Raw genomic sequence first — 17,708 nt, 5'->3', positions numbered from 1 at the left:
TGTCACTTCGAGCAGAGAGCAGCAAGCCTACGCCTCTCCGATGATGACTCCAAAAAGAGTCGAAAATCGTCGATTCAGAGTGCTGGTTTGCGCTCCCTGTTCTAAGTGAAAAATAAGACAGTTTTACCTTCGCATTGCAACTGAATAAAAATGGTATACATTTTTATTTGTCTTTCATTTCATTCAGAATTACTTACCTAAGCCACAAATACAAGTCCAATACATCAAATACTGCTTCTAAATGAACTAAATCTAATATAGTCCTCGGTGGTTGTAATGGCCATCCGATATTTCTACACAACCAGTCGAATGTTATCATTTCATTTTTGCTGTATTGTCTTGCAAACTAAAATGAACACGGTAGTGAGTTATTACAGACATTTTTCACTGATTAAGTACTAATTTATTACCAAGATTAATTCTCGAAATGTACCACATTAACAAAAATAAAAAGTCAATTAATTATATGACAGATACTTGCAAGTTAAGTGACATGTATTGCAATATTTTAAAATTCTGATAAACTAAAAACATCTACAATAACTAGTTCGATAATAAAACTAGTTGGCCCTAATATCACATGTCAAAAGGACCAAAATCAGTGCTTCGGACGCTCGGAGAACATCTTGTGTTTGTCCGATAGAATTAGTTTCACAAAATAAAACATTTCGTACATAAGTGAGAATATGGTGAATGTTATGTTTGTATCTAATTATTGTAAGTTAATTTTGTAGTATGTTCCTGATGCAGTTGAGAAATAAACAATCTACGAAATATCGAACTTCCGAAATAAATGTAGTTTTAATTTAAGCCGCAGACCGCATTCCCGACATTCTAGCACTACTCCGTAGTGTTGTAGTGGTATATGAAATCTTAAAAAAATTATAATCGTAAAAAAGTTATATCGGCTTACCTTTAAAAACATAGTACACACGAAAGGCATCTTTTTATTGATAGGTGCGCAGCAGAAGAGATATCTTGCTCGCAAAGGTAAAGGTACATGTTGGATCATATCTGCCAAAAATTTGAAATCTTCTGTTTGGCACATAAAATAGAGGGAATCGTCCACGGTTGACAAATTAATAAAAATATCCTAAAAAGAAATCCAAAGATTTACTTAAATATTATAATAAAAAACCAAACAAAAAAATACTGACAAAATCCGTGTTTAAAATTAAAGACCATATAATAAATATTGTTTTCACCCAATTTTGAAAAAATATGAAAACGCTGAATTGTCCAGGGCCCCCGTAACCGGGCGTGCAACGCGGGCGTAACCCCAAAGGGGCGCCTACCCGAAGATTTGGTAAATAAGAAATATTTATTTCAAATGAGATAATCATTTTTTGTATGCAATTTTAATTATTTCATGAACAGCTAGAGAAATCTCAAAAATCAAATATTGTGTTATTATTGAAAAAATAATTATTCCCGTCCTGAAGTGTTGAACTTACTCCGTCAAAAATATATTACATTTTCTTGTTTCTTCCTAATTTTTTATCACATTATTTCTAATAAATGAAAAGGGCGTTGTTGAAAAGTACAATTAATGTACGGTAAAAAGTTCTTTCTAAAAAGCTTTGCATGGTCTAAAATCTAAGATGCATCCATCAAATCCTATAAAAAATTTTCAATTTTATATGAGATATATTTAAAAAAATATTAGTTTTATGATAAAACATGTAATTGCATGTAGAAACATAGTTTTTAATGCTGAACAACTTTTCATAATAACTTTTCAATATTGTGAAACCTAAACGTACTTTACTCTTGACCGAAATTCATATTTTTTGACATACCTCGTATAAGATTCATAAAATTTGATATTTGATGGTTGCATTCTGAGTTCTAGACAATGCAGAACTTTTTATGAAGAAGAACTTTGTCTCGTAAAATTAATAATAAAAGAGTTATCTGAATTGAAATAACGAAAAATCTCATTATGTTCCCATACGGTTCCTACTTATGTAGACATCCTGTATAAGATTTGTTTGAAAACTTTGAAATGACAAAATATTAATGTTTATTTACGTAAATGTATATTTTTAATTTAATATGCAGGGTGCTTATTGCATGTTGCAAAAAATTTAAGGGGAAAGGCGCAAAATGTCGCCTCTCAAAAGTTTCAATGTATTTTAAAAGTATTCATTTTTTTCGAATCCTGAGAAAACTAATAAATATTTTTAAAAAATTTAAACGCAAAATTAAAGATACCGTTATTGCCGAGGGCAGACAGTCCCTTAAAATAAATAAAAAGTTTCTTTTGAATTAAATATTTGCAATTATTAAAAATCACACTAAATTTTCTCTTTTATTTTCACCCCTGTAACTTATTAAAACAAACATTATAGAAGTTTTCAGGGACTTTCGGCCTCAGTAATAATGTAGTCAGACTTTCATTCTGGGTTTAAATTTTTTTTAAATATTTATTAGTTTTATACAGGGTGAGTGGGGAGGAACACACCAAACTTTAAGACTGTATAATATACGTAAAAATAATCAAAAATAACTAATATTTTGTTATTCGATTTTCATTTGTTTCCGAGATACGGGGTGTTAAAATTTTTCTTACAAACTGACGATTTATTTATTGCTCTAAAACCGGTTGAGGTGTGCAAATGAAATTTGGTGGGTGTTAAGATATAGTTATTGCGCATGTTTGTTTTGACATACAATTAAGAATTTTATATTCAGCATTGGCGCGCGTACGGGTAATAGTCTGAATTTTTTTAAAGGTAAAAATGGTACGCCACTGAAATATTTCAAATTAAAAATCTTTCTTGAATTTCTCGTTCAATTTGTGACAAAAAAATCTATCTTCCCTTTTTTTCATGCGACGCTTCGTTTTCATGCAAAAAATAAAACATTTTAACGCTTACAAAGTTTTCGACGAAGTTTCTATATGAAGGTGTAGAAACTTATTTCGAATACTTTGTAAGCGTTAAGATGTTATATTTTTTGCATGAAAACGAAGGGTCGTATGAACAAACATGAAGATAGATTGTTTCAGATTGTCGTCAGTTTGTAAGAAAAATTTTAACACCCCGTATCTCGGAAACAAGTGATAATCGAATAACAACATAATATGAGTTATTTTTGATTATTTTTACGTATATTATAGTCTTAAAGTTTGGTGCGTTCCTCCTCACTCACCCTATATAGTAGATTTAAAGGGCGCTAAAATATGTCCCGGGGCGTCAATCAGCCTTGCGGGGGCCCTGTCCACGTCCGTCTGTCTGTCTGTGAACACCACTCCTCCGTCATGGTAGAATGACAAATGAGGTGTCAAATGAAAGCATATAATCCAAGGATGGTACTAAAGGTGAGAAATTTGACCTAGGCTGTCTGTCCGTCCGACCGCGAATATAACTCCTCCGTCATTATATCAGGTAGAATGACAAATGAGGTGTCAAATGAAAGCTTATAATCCAAGGATGCTACTAAAGGTGAGAAAGTTGATCTAGGCTATCTGTCCGTCCGACCGCGAATATAACTCCTACGTCATTATACCAGGTAGAATGACAAATGTGGTGTCAAATGAAAGCTTATAATCCAAGAATGGTACTTAAGGTGATAAATTTGACCTAGCCTGTCTGTCCGTCCGAGCGCGAATATAACTCATCCAGTACAACGAATATAACACAATATACCAGGTAGAATGACAAATGAGGTGTCAAATGAAAGCTGATAATCCAAGGATGGTACTAAAGGTGAGAAATTTGACCTAGTCTGTCTGTCCGGCCGACCACGAATATAATTCCTTCGTCATTATACCAGGTAGAATAACAAATGAGGTGTCAAATGAAAGCTTATAATCCAAGGATGGAACTAAAGGTGAGAAATTTGACCTAGGCTGTCTGTCCCTCTGCCCGTCCGACCGCGAATGTAACTCCTCCGTTATTATACCAGGTAGAATGACAAATGAGGTGTCGAATGAAAGCTTATAATACATGAATGGTACTAAAGTGATAATTTTGACCTAGGACTTCCGGTTTTAGAAATGCGACCAGAAGTACTGTTTTAAAGTCAGCGGAATAGTACAGGTGATATATTATTCGACGCGCCTTCGCAAGAAGAGAACAAATATACATTTCCGGTTTCATGACTGTCTGTTTTTCCGTCCGCGAATACGATTATTAATACACACAGAATAACAAATGAGGTGTCGAATGAAAGTTTATAACCCAAGGATGGTATTAAAGATGAGAAATTTGACATCGGACTTCCTGTTTTAATGTTGAAACCGTAAGTACTGTTTTAAAGTCACCAAAAAAGCGATATATCATTCGACGTGCCTTGGCAAGATGAGAACAAATGTAAAATTTTGGTTGTTATATCATTTTCGGTTAAAATGGTCTAACCAGAAGTGCCATTATAGTCGCTGAAATAGTACATGTAACACATCAATCGAAGCGTATTGAAAAGTTGAGTTTGAATCTTTAGTTCCGGTTTTGAAGTCATTTCTGTTTAAACAATGATGACCCAATCGACGCAAAGTTACACGAAGAGTTCAAATATCGACTTCCAGTTCTACTTTCGATTACTTTGGGTGAAAACCTAGGACTTACGAAGTCCAATTACTTGTTTATATAGATAAATTGTCACAGAGTTTGTAGTTACCATAAGATTGCTAAGGGTGGAGTTCGGTAAATGATAAGCGTATAATTCTATTTGTTCTGCTGTTGGGTGAAGCCCAGCTTGAATTATGGGATCTGGTTGTGACGCTAAAAGATTCTGTAGAGTAGGCAAGTCTTCGGACTTAAACGTCGTTGCTGAACCCTCTGGCCACTGAGTTCCGTATCTGAAACAAAAGTGTTATTCGGTTATTTACGTGTCTAAAGAATATTTATTTATTTATTTAGAATGTATACCTTCCTGCTCTACCTGCGATTTGTAGAGCTGAAGAGACAGAAATAGTATCCATTTCTCTCTCACCTTTCTCGTTCATTGTAGCTTTGATTAAGGAGTAAAATATGACACGTTTAATACTCCTAAAACATAGAAAGTCTTAAAAATATTTTACACTGTTGGCCACATTTAACTCAAAAATTAAAAAAAGATGTTTTCAACAATTTTTAGTACATATTTTAACAAACGATGACATAATATCGCTAGGTCTTATATAATGTTAAGTAGTTATCCCTAATGTGTTTATCTTACGTTTTAGAAGTGTCGTTTTATATTTTTAATGTATACAGAAAGAGAAAGAATACAATAACAGTATCATTTGGTTGGCTTTGAGATTTTTTTGTGAATGCACATGTTTTTGCCTAATACGCAAGTCAATTGGAGCAAGAATAGGATATTACCTACGAATTCTATCCTACTGCATGGAATTTAATGAAATTTCGGGCCTAGCCTCTACTTATCTCCTAATTCAAAGTCTACCCTATGCCGATGTGTGCTTTTATCTTGGGGTGGTTCCCACCCCCACCCCTTCTTAGGGGTGGAAAAATTTTTGGTTAAAATTACCACGTAATTCGCTAGAGAACCTAATTCTAAGCAAAAACTGTTCTATAATTTTTTTTAAACTCAATACTTTTTGAGATATTCGTGGTTGAAAATTGGCCATTTTCATTGAAACATAATACCTTTTCGAACGGTTTTGTGCGAATACCTTAAAGACTATGCATCTAACTAAAAAAACTATATTAAACATTTGTGTAGGTTATAAAAAAAACAAAGAGACATTTACCTTCATAAATCTTGTAGTTATAATACAAAAAAAGAGATATGGTAGGTGAAAATAGTTTGTTTTTTGGTACATTCTCAAATTGGTGTATTCAACTTGAAATAACAGAGAAACGGTCGATTTAAGATGTATAATGCTACTAATACCTTTTGTAGTGCTTGAAAATACCTTTAAAATGGGCTATATTAAAAGTCAATTACATTAAAACTAAGCGAGATATGCTGCAAACAAAATTGATAACTAATGTATTTTAAGAAAAAATGAGAAGTAATTTTAACCCCCATCCACCAAAATGTAAATGCATCGTTTTCCTTCCACAATACCTTTTATTATAGTGTTATTTCTATGTTCAAAAAGTTGGACGGGTTTAAAATGAATGGTTTTTGAAAAAAAAAAGAATGTGTGTTTACTTTGTACGCCCGTAAGAAGTTATACTTCTATTATATGATTTCAGCGAAATAAAATACTTTTTATTAGTACAGTTTATTTTTATTTTATTATACAGTAGAACCCCGCAAATCCGAACCCCGCAAATCCGAACTTTCGGCAAATCCGAACCAACAGAAAGTGAAAAAATTTTTAAAAATTCAAAATAAAAATTTAAAAACATGCTTATTATATGTACAGAGAACCAGACAATTTAACAATGTAAAATTAATAGGAATTTGGACATGTGAAATTTATTAAAAATAAATACGTACTTTATATACTTTACTTTATATACTTTATACGTAGTACATACTTATAAAAACTTAAACACAATCAATAAAGGAATGTGCATAATACACATTTCCCATGGTATAGGTACTATGAACGAAAACATTGAAAAAGATAAGAAACATGAGAAACATAGTGTAATCAATATCCAGATTACAAATTAAATGAATCATTTACATGGCCGAATTCCCATGTCCCGTGACGAAACAAAACTACTAGCGTCGATTTAATATTTCAGTGATCTATTTCATAAATCTAAATATTTTTAAGCTTTAGAATATTGGAGGCATAAACGTGCGGATTAAGTTTCATAAAGGGATCGGTGGCAGTCCAAATCTTTTAAAAATCATCTTCGTTAGCTTCTTAGGCTAACTTTCGAATAATCCGAACTTTTCAGAATCCGAACAGGCTGTCCCCCAATTAGTTCGGATTTGCGGGGTTCTACTGTATATTAAACTGATTTTAATAGTTACTTACCACTTTCCAAAAATAAAAAAAAAAACAGCAATTGTCCGCATTTGAAGCCGGGACCTCTCGATCCGTAGTCGAATGCTGTACCGGCTACGAGGGCATTGTTTTGACGGTTTCTCGGACATTATGACAAACCACTGTAACAAGTAGACGAAGTGAAGTATTAAATAAAAATGTTTTAATAATACGTATTACCTTACTCTCGAGGAAGACAAATCCAAAGACACAAAAATTATAATAAATATATTTACTAAAAACACTAATATATTTTTTCCACACCTTTTTTGGACTGATACATATAACTTAAAAGATTTAGCAACGAACAACATACTGTCGCTGTGCGCATGCGCGCAGAATAATAAAAATTCACTCACTATCGCGCCCAAAAGAGTATAACTTCAAAAAGATCAAATTATAGAGAGCATTTTTAAATTTTCTTAAAAATCTTCCTTTTTCTCCATGTAACTTGAAAATGATAAAAGATACAGTAATGAAAAATAGAAAAGAAATTTTTATCTGAAAAAGCCCTACATTTTTGTGTAGTATCTTTTTTTTCGTATGTCTTTTCTTTTTCGAGTTACATGGAGGAAAAGGAAGATTTTTAAGAAAATTTAAAAATGCGCTCTATAATTTGATCTTATTTTTTTCAAAAACCATTCATTTTAATCCAGTCCAACTTTTTGAACATAGAAATAACACTATAATAAAAAGTATTGTACAAGGAAAACGATGTATTTAAAATCTGATGGATGAAGGGTTAAATATACTGCTCATTTCTTCTTAAAATACATTAGTCATCAATTTTTTGCAGAATATCTCGCTTAGTTTGAATGTAATCGATATTTAGTATTGCTCATTTTAAAGTTCTTTTCAACCACTACAAAAATTATTAGTATCATTATACACCTAAAATCGACAGTTTCTCTGTTATTTCAAGTTGAATACACCGATTTGAGCAGCAGCAAAAAAACAAACTCTTCTTACCTACCATATCCCTCTTTGTATTTTAACTAGAAGATTTATAAGGGAACGAATCTCTTTGTTTTTTTATAACCTACAGAAATATTGTATATAGTTTTTTTGTCAGATGTATAGTTTTTAAGGAATTCGCAAAAATCCGTCCGAAAAGGTGTCATTTTTCAATGAAAATGGCCAATTTTCAACCACGAATAACTCAAAAAGTATGGAGTTTTCAAAAAATAATTATATAACAGTTTTTGCTTAAAATTAGGTTCTCTAGCCTCTTCCGTGGCTATTTTAACCAAAACATTTTTCACCGTTAAGAAGGGGTGGGAACCATGCCCAAGATAAAAGCGCACGCCGGCATAGGGTAGACTTTATTTCTTGAGCTATTCCCTACTTACTGTGAAATATCAAGTAAATCGATGTAGTAGGATGGAGTTCGGAGCCAAATACACTCATTGACTGCCCTACAATAGTTTTCTTGTACAAAAACCCTAAAATCCCTGAGAATAATTATTATCATGCTATTATATTTGACGCTCAACGTGGAGCCGACTCGTGATATAATATATATTTTTTCAAGAATGGAATCAAATATGATGCTGGATATTAGAAAATTTGATAAGGTTGGTATAAATAACCTTAATATGCATTGTTACTATTGGGACCGTGCAAATTCGGAAAAGCGACACCTGGTTTCATATCTCGGCAATTTTTTTCGCACTTTTAATTATATTGGCCAATCACATTGGTCCTGGTTGCTGAATAATTGCCAAGGCCGTAGCCCCAAAAAAAATTATTAGAAGAAAAAGTAAGATTTAGGTTATGTTATTAAAAGGTAAACAATTGTATGTAGTAAATAAAATTAATTATTAAAATGCAGTACTGCAAGCAAAATACAATTAATTAAATAGACTTTTATATAATAATTGAATATCATATCAATATTGTGAGCAACATATAATTTTTCTTCTTCAATGAGAGTAGGTATGAAATATACGTCAATTTGACAATTTCAATTGACAATATGAATTATTTAAGAAAGTTATAAGATTTCTCCGCTATTCGCGCACAATCGTTTCTCGTATCCCCTCCAAGTACTTGCACACCGCGAACGCAATCCACAGATATTTCATAATAAGAAAGTCAAGACTCTGTATAATAATCATATATGTACTAATTTTTGCAGTGTACTGCAAACGTTAATTACGATGAGGTTGCACAAATTATATATTGTCATTTCTCCTTCTTTGTCCATTTCCTGCTCTAGCTCCTCCTTGTATCTGATTTTCGTTGCTTATTACCTTAGTTTATATATTTTAATTATTTCCTTGTATTTCTTATTCTTGTCCTCTGAGCCTTTTATGCCTATTGATGTACCTATATTTAATTGTATTATTGATTTCCATATTTTAAGACAGATTAAGGATATTTAAGTAAAAAAATCTGTTAATGAAGTGAAATCATCATATTAGAAACGTATTAGTATTAGATTATACATATTATTATATATAGAAATTATATTAGAATTAATGAAGTGAAAACCTAAATTATTTTGAGTAAATATGGCCAAAATCATTGAATTTAACATACAGATTAAGACCCATCCCAATAGCGTCTGTAGCTACCAATATCTTACAGCTATTTTCAGGATCATTGAATTTAGCAGCTTGAGCCAATTTGGTTCCAGGGGGAAGACCACCATATATAACAGCTACCTCCTTCCCCGTTGCTTCTATGCCCCTAGAAACACTGTAAATGTCATTTTTACTAAAGCATACTATACAGTCGCCAGGAAGAACATTTTCTAAGGAACCTATGAACAAATGTTTGAATTACACAAAACAGAATTATTAGTAGTCATTTTTAACGTACCTACAGCAGTATTTTCAATTTTTAACGGAGTCAGTCTTTTATAGTTACGAACTTCTAAATCTTCTCCTGTAGTTAGGCATATTTGTCTGACCAAATCGACTGCCCCAGCTTCACCACACAAATGGATTTCTTCTGCTTTAAGACCTAACAGTGCCCTGGTCCAAGCCCAGCCTCTCTGTACATCTTTTATCATTTGAATTTCATCTATCACAGCCACCTCATCTAAAAAGATACATAATTTTTTAAACAAAATCATTATTAATATTATTATTTATTTTATATTAAGAGTAAACAGTAGCGATCAACAGGTAGCAACAAAATATAACTTCGGGAGATAGTATCATAAACTTTGGCAACAGTGGTAATCTTTGACATTATCTAAGATTAATATTTTGACAATATCATAGTCGCGCTAAATGGAAGTAATAGAAAACGTTTTATTATTAATAAATAGATATTTATAAAAATAAACCAAAATGGGTGAAAATTTTATGTTAAGATAGGTATTTAGAAAGGTATTTGCATGAAATATCTAATAATAAAACAATAATAAATAATCATTTTTTGTTGTGAAGCGAAACAAATTTCTATTTTCGCATAATTTTGGCACGGTTTTTAATGGACTTTTTCTTGGAAGGTTTCACTTTATTTTTCGTTCGATTTACTTTTTCCATTTTGTTAAACTATTGTTAATATTTTTAGAATAAAAAATCCTCCTAAAACTTTATATACTCGCATTAGAATTCGAAATATTTTTAAGTAAAATATACTTACCTACCTACATATAACTAAAACTCACAATGAACAACAATCTATTCTTTCAAAGAGGCCAACAACTTCTACAACAACAACAAATATATAATAAATTAACTATCAATAAACACTACTTTCCTATGAAACAACAAAAACGAATTCTTAAATTAACACACTACTGCACTGAACAGATTAGAGAATCGATAAAGATGACAGAACAGATTATTAGAGAAAATCTGACCAAAATGACAGTGATTATTTCATTCATAGGAGATTCTGACCAATAGAAAGCTACATAAATCTAAATTAAATCGATAATTTTTGATAATTTCCCGTCGTCAAGTATATTACGTCAGATGCCCTTCGTCGCTACGAAAAAATACATTCAGTGACAATTAATGTTTTAAAAATTATAAAAGTGATGACTTTCAACCGTCAAATTAATATTTATAACAACTGTGTGTTTAATTGTACTAATTTGTACTTACATAAATAAATTACAATAAAATGTTGGTGTTGAACAGTTTTATTCATGAAATAATCGCAACAAATTGCACTCGATCTCTAAAATTAATATAGAATATTAGAGCTCTTTCTTGTGCAATTACTACTGATAATTTCTCTATGTTGCCTAATTAGTTATTTAGTTATAATATGTTCGATTTCTTGTTAGAAATAAAAAATTTTAGTAGTTCCAAGATTACACAAAATCTAGACATGGGATAAAAAAGTTTATTTGAAGAAAGTTTATTTTTTTCTTCTTCTTAATGGCGGTACAGGCTCCTTTTTTCAATATTTTATTTAGTTATAGAGTAATTTCCACGAACTAACATATTTCTGAAATCTGTACCGTCATTCTTTATTATATTACGAATATGTGTGCCAAATATCTCGACAAAATATTAAAAATTAGAGCCACAATCATCGAACGCGTTTGTTGCTACCTGTTGATCGCTACTGTAGCCTCTTAAGGAGTGTCTGTAGTGGCCTATATTTTGTAATGGTTACTTTTGTAGACCACAGGCTGCGGTCTACAACTGTTTTTTTCTAGGAAATAGGGGAAATAGCAAATGAAATATTCCACGAAGATGAAATACGAAGAGAATTTAAAGAAAATAAAGTGTTCCCTGGTATTCCCCAATAACTTGGTTTTCATGTTTCAATAATCTTTTCCCAATAATTTTTGCAAGTATTTTATAGACTACTTTTTTTAGTAGATATGACAAATAAGAGCGTTATTCCATTATTTTGGTATTTCTTCCTTTTGCCAAACAAAATAATGTCAGGCGGAATATTCTTTCTGTCAGTCTTTCGTGGCCTTCTTTACCTATCTCAACTGGAATACCAATTTCTCCTGCTCTTTTGTTATTTCATTAGGTCTTTTATTATTTATTTAACTTCAATCGGCGTTGGTTCCTCGCATGTCCCTTCTTCGTCTTCTTGCTACTACGTCAATACAAGGCCAACAGAAACCCACTTATCAAAACAGAGTACAACCGGATCTGTGCCAGGATAAAGAGGGAGATATCTGTCCTAACGGCTCGCCGGTGGGAAGATGCTACCTCAAAACTGGACTACAGAGACGGAGGTAAATTCTGGCAAAAATTCAAAGTCCTAACAAAACAAAAATTATCTCAACCATCTCATCTGTTGGTCAACAATCACATAGTCAATTCCCCAGAAGGGAAAGCCGAAGCATTCAGAAATTCGCTTCAAAACAATTTTCAAACGCCAGATAACCCGAACTTTGATCGCATATTTAAATTCAACACAGAATACATAGTAAATGTTACTCTCAACCACTACATTCCAGTCTATGATCCTATCATGGACCCCCTCACCGACAGGGAAACGGAGAGCTTTTGCCAAATCGGCAAAAACAGCGCTCCCGGACCTGATGGCATCAACCGAAGGTGCCTCAAAAAACTTCCAGAGAGTATCATTCCTCTTCTAACTAAAATATTCAATGCATGTCTCAAAAACAGCCACTTTCCTACTCCTTGGAAAGTGGCCAACACCATCATGCTTTTGAAAAAAGGCAAACCCCCAACCGACGTGGAATCCTATAGACCGATCTCACTAATCAATACTCTGGGTAAAGTCCTTGAGCTAATCCTAAAAGAGAGGCTCAATGACTTTCTCGAAAATCACAATATCATTCCAAAATTCCAATATGGATTCCAGTCAGGTAAATCTACAAAACATGCATTAATAGATTTCACTACCAAAGTTACTCAAACCATCAACGATGGTTCATTCGCCATAGCCACATTTCTGGATGTGCAGAAGGCTTTCGACCAGGTCTGGCACGACGGGCTTGTTCGGAAACTTCTGGACATCGGGCTACCATTGCAATTTACCAAAATTGTACACTCCTACCTCCATAACCGTACTGTCAGAGTTAAAATAGGCGATCAAAAGTCCACCCCCTTCACTCCACAAGCTGGAGTTCCCCAGGGTTCAGTCCTAGCGCCGCTGTTGTACATCATCTACAACAGCGACATCACTAACCAAAATATCCCAGGTACTCGGCTGTTTCTCTATGCAGACGACACGACTCTGCTCTCAACTACCTCTCGATACAACCCAAGACTCCTCTTCAGAAGAGCCCAGGCTCTGTTGGACGGCGTCGGCGAATGGTGTTGTAAGTGGAGAGTCACGCTCAACGCGAACAAAACAACAACAATTGTGTTTCGCGCCCCTTCTGTGTCAAATAGAATCATTCGCAATGAAGACGACCAATATCCTCTGAGTCTGTTGGGAGAAAGGCTTGTTGTTAGCCCGACTGTGAACTACTTGGGAGTACTGTTTACCAGGACTCTCAACTGGGACGCAGATCTAAAGGCAACTTTAGATAGGGTAAGGAACAGGGCCAGACTTCTCAACGCTCTCTCGGGAAAAATTGGCAAGACACACAAGAAGACTCTCATTCACACTTACAAGACCTTTATTCGACCCGTCATGGAGTACAAATCATGTATCTACTCTCTTTGCTCAAGACAAAAACAAGAGAGGTTGTTGAGGACAGAGCGCAGAGTCTTGCGTAGATGTAACTATGAGCACTGGCGATATCCCTCAAACGAAATCCATAACATCTCGAACATCCCCAAAATCACCGAGAGAATAAACTCTCTGAACAGGAACTTCACAATCAAAGTAATCAACGGCCCCCCTTCCGACACACAAGAATCTCTCAAATGTTCCTGTTCATCTTCCGGCCACGTACTCTACCGAAAGCCCAAACGCAAAAAGATACATGTACCGTCCGCTCTAATGCAAACATGCATTGACGAACTCCCGGTAGAGTACGAAAACATCCTTGAGGCTACCCCGTTAGCCTACCGTACCCACCTCTAACATTTCCTCTTCCCTACCCCGAACAGGGAGGAGTTGGTTTTTTGCGGTTTCCCAACTTCATTGCACAATTATACCTGTTCGTCCCAAGAAAATAGCCGCAACTATTTTCTCCACTCGAACGCTCACTGTCCACGCTGCGCTCAAAGCCACCTCCTGACCGCCGACGAGGGACGCAGGTTCGCCTGTCGTTGTACAATGGTTTCTAGGGAGACTGGTCGAGAGCAAAGCACGGACAGTACACGTAAATGTCTATGGAACCAACAACAATCCATCAAACTTTCTTCTCTGTTGACTTCTTAGCCTTCTGGACACCACCGTCCGGCATAACCAAGGATCCAAGAACACCAGGACACGGCGCTTGCCCCAGTGTGTTTTTCGGACTGTTTGCTTTTGCTGCCAACTCTAAACATTCACCACAAACCCTGAAGAGGACAAAATCCTAAGCGGGGAAGCACATTGAACGCATTTCTTCTGATCATTATCCAGACAAGCAAATCAAACAATGTAGTAGTAGTAGTCTTCTTGCTAATTCTCAATTTCCTCTATTTCTTCTGGTTGGTCTGTGTTTAGCAGATATAACAAGTATTCCGTCCATCTGCTTAATGTCTCTCTTGCAAGTAAACCTTCTTTGTTTCTGCAATACTTTGTATTATTCTTTTTAGTTTCTCTAGATTTCTTAACTTCTCTGTAAAAATTTTATTGACTCTTTGTTTATGTAGGCTTTTTCTATGTTTTTAATTGCTTTTCTAACTGTTCTCTTTTCTTCTTTCTGCAAATTCTTTTAAATTCTCTTTCAATCATATTTTGGGTATTTTCTCTGTCCCTTTGTACTTTTGCCTTGTTTCTTCTTGCCAAAGTATTCCTACATTCTGCATCGAACCAGTCTAAACATATCTTAATTTATATGTCCTCTTCCTATATACTTTTCTGCTACTTCCGACATGGCTGTCTGTATGGTCTACCATTCTTTTTCTATTTACTGCTTGACTTGATTCTTCAGTCTTTTATTTATTTCTTCCTCTAGTCTGTTGCAATTTCAATTGCATGAAAATATGAAATCTATCAAAAATAAATAAATTCAAAAAACTGTTTGATCATGAAATCCTTTAGAATTTTTATTTGAATAAACCCATTTAGATTGAATAAATACAGTACAAGAAGTGTGTAAAAATATGTCACATATTGATAAATTGAAATTTGGAAGTTCGGAGGATAAAATATAACTTACATGCATTTGTTACAGATGTCATTTCAACTGTACAAGAAACGTGATTGGAAGCATTTCCTGCTGGATCTGCAAAATTTCTTTCTTCCCCCGTTACCAGATCACATGGTGTCCCCTAAATATACAGCAATAATATGAGCATTTTGACAAGTTCCACAGATATGAAATGGCAGTGACATGTCTTTTCATATCTGTGGCATTCCAATCATTGTGTGACATCACTAAAGGTACAACAAAAAATGAGAAACAAATACTCAACAACAAAATATTTACATGAAAGAAAAAAAACTTACTCTGTTATTAGATTTGTTAAACACTTCACTGGCTAGAAGTTTTAAAGGCCCACAATAAACTCCAGATTTTGATGTCATAAACCTTTCTAAAGCATGGTATGTTTTTCCAGAATTGGTAGGTCCAGAATGAAAAATTATTTTTCTGTTAATAGCCCTTGCTTCAGGATACCAGTTAGCAGGTGATCTTAAATCAGAAATTTTTCTAAGATCATCCATGCAGTCGAGATGGGGAAACATCATTTTGGCATGTCGTAGAAAGTAGGGGAAAATATCAGTGATATTTCCAGCTCCCTGTAGAATGTCACTGAAGACTACGTGGATATCTGCTGGTAAATTTTGTGCTTCTAGGCAATATCTTCGGAAACTCACATAGGCTTGGTGCTGAAGGTACTCTAAAATTAAACAATTTCACATAAAAATAATACAGCCTTTTCATAGTACACTAATGTCACACACAATTGGGCAAAGTAAAATACGAAGGAATTAGAAAATAAGAAACTTAGAGGAAAACAAAAACCATAGAGAAAGAAGGAAAAGGAAATACCTACAGGATTACCTCTACTTACACTACCCCGATTTATGCGAACCCAGAGTTACGCGATTTTCACATCTTGTCGATTTGGTATTTGATATGCGATTTTAAAATCTTGTCAATTCATTATTTAAGCACCACACGATCATTTAGTTATCAATTACCACCCACACACTATTGCTCATCCAATGTATTATACACATGTTTGGACTTTTCACACAGAATCAGCGATTTTATTTTGTATTAGGTATTTCTTATCTACAGTTTTGTTTAATGGAGTGGGTGTTTGTTACGTTTATAAAGGGATTTTTTTGTTTTATATCTAAGAAGACTTGAAAGAGTAATAATGTCATAGAAACAAAATAAAACTGATCCGATTGTATAAAATAAGAAAAGAAAAACGTTATCTTTGGAATGTAAACTTAACGTATTTAAAGATTTTGAAGGAAAAATGAAATTTTGTGAATTATCAAAGCAGTTTTATCTATCAGGATCGACGGTCGGAACAATTATAAAGGACAAGGAAAAAATTCTCGACGCTGTAAAAAGACATACATTATACAAAATTATACCCCAACTTACACGAATTCGACTTATGCAATTATCACTTGGTCCCACCTACCTCGTAAGTTCGGGATATTACTGTACAGTAGAACCGATTATCTATGCTCCAAGGGACCAGACTTGGCACAGATAATTGAAACGCATAGATAATCCAAACATTTATTTCTTATATACGCAATACACACATATTAACATACAAAAATCTTATAACTAACTGATGGTTCAATTTTCTGATGTATTCTGCACAAGTTCAAAATACCTGCGAGGCTTGAAGGTTCTCATTGCCCAAGTGTAATAGAATAATATACAAGTCAATGTTTACAAATAAGAAATTGAATGATGTTTGGTTGCAACTATTATATGGGGTAGAAGCTTGACTCTGAAAGTCCAATCCATAAAATAGTGAAGGCATTTGAACTGTGGCTTTATAGGCGTATTATGAAAATTCCTTGGACTGTGGAGGTCTAAAAACGAATGGGACATGGCAGAAAGCTTATAAACACACTTAAAATAAGAAAAACATCGTATCTGGGCCACATACTTTACGACAAATAGTCTCTGCTACACATCATCATGCAAGGAAGAGTAGAGGGAAAAAAAGGCTTGGGAAGAAATCTTGGCTGAGGAATATTAGAGATTGGACTAACCTCAGTCTCAGTGTTGAACAGATATCTCAGAGATTATTACACCCTCCGATGTTTTCTATGAAACCACTTGGTTGGAAATCATAGCATTTATAATAGAAGCCCTTATAGGTAATCCATATACAAATAACTGGGGTTCTACTATATTGTCCAGAACAAGCACAAAAATAAAGTTTAGACCCTCAGGCAATTAGACAGCTCTAGACGTTATTGGCTAATACTTACGATCTAATCCATTATCTACTAGCAATGCCTTAATTTCTTTTTTCTGATAAAACTTATTCAAAACTTTTAACAAATCTGTTTTGTTCAAAGTTCCTGTAAGTTCTGCTCCAACATTTATGTCATCTGCACTCGGTTTAATTTGAACAGGAACAAATAAAGACGATAAACTGGAATCATCTTTCTTGTGTCTAGTTTGTAAATAGCCAAGTACACATTTTGCGTCGTTATCTTTAAATAATTTGGAAAGTTTTAGCCCCCGTACTGTGGCACACAGATTTCTAACTTTACTAGTATTCTGTAACATTGTAAAAAAAATCTAAAACAAACACTGTACCAAATTTTTAATAGAAAAACATTTCAAAATATATCAGAGCGAGTTAGGTTAGATTCTAAAAGT

General features: G+C 33.8%; 1 protein-coding gene across 1 annotated transcript in view; it reads right to left on the bottom strand.

Moving 5' to 3' along the window:
- Positions 1–17,708, bottom strand: part of LOC114332971 (ATP-dependent RNA helicase SUV3 homolog, mitochondrial) — a 21,966-nt gene extending 4,258 nt beyond the window's left edge. The window contains exons 1-9 of the mRNA XM_028282780.2: positions 17,312–17,708; positions 15,347–15,738; positions 15,057–15,168; positions 9,719–9,940; positions 9,437–9,659; positions 4,872–4,991; positions 4,621–4,801; positions 914–1,093; positions 198–346 (exon numbers count right to left, since the gene is read on the bottom strand). Coding sequence (XP_028138581.1) covers positions 198–346; positions 914–1,093; positions 4,621–4,801; positions 4,872–4,991; positions 9,437–9,659; positions 9,719–9,940; positions 15,057–15,168; positions 15,347–15,738; positions 17,312–17,615 — 1,883 coding nt within the window. The 5' untranslated portion in view covers positions 17,616–17,708. The remainder of the gene's footprint in view (positions 1–197; positions 347–913; positions 1,094–4,620; positions 4,802–4,871; positions 4,992–9,436; positions 9,660–9,718; positions 9,941–15,056; positions 15,169–15,346; positions 15,739–17,311) is intronic.

Source organism: Diabrotica virgifera, chromosome 5 (assembly GCF_917563875.1).
Source record: "Diabrotica virgifera virgifera chromosome 5, PGI_DIABVI_V3a".
Taxonomy (NCBI): Eukaryota; Metazoa; Arthropoda; class Insecta; order Coleoptera; family Chrysomelidae; genus Diabrotica; species Diabrotica virgifera.
Note: the sequence above shows the minus strand (reverse complement) of the source record. Positions and strands in the feature narration are given on the sequence as shown.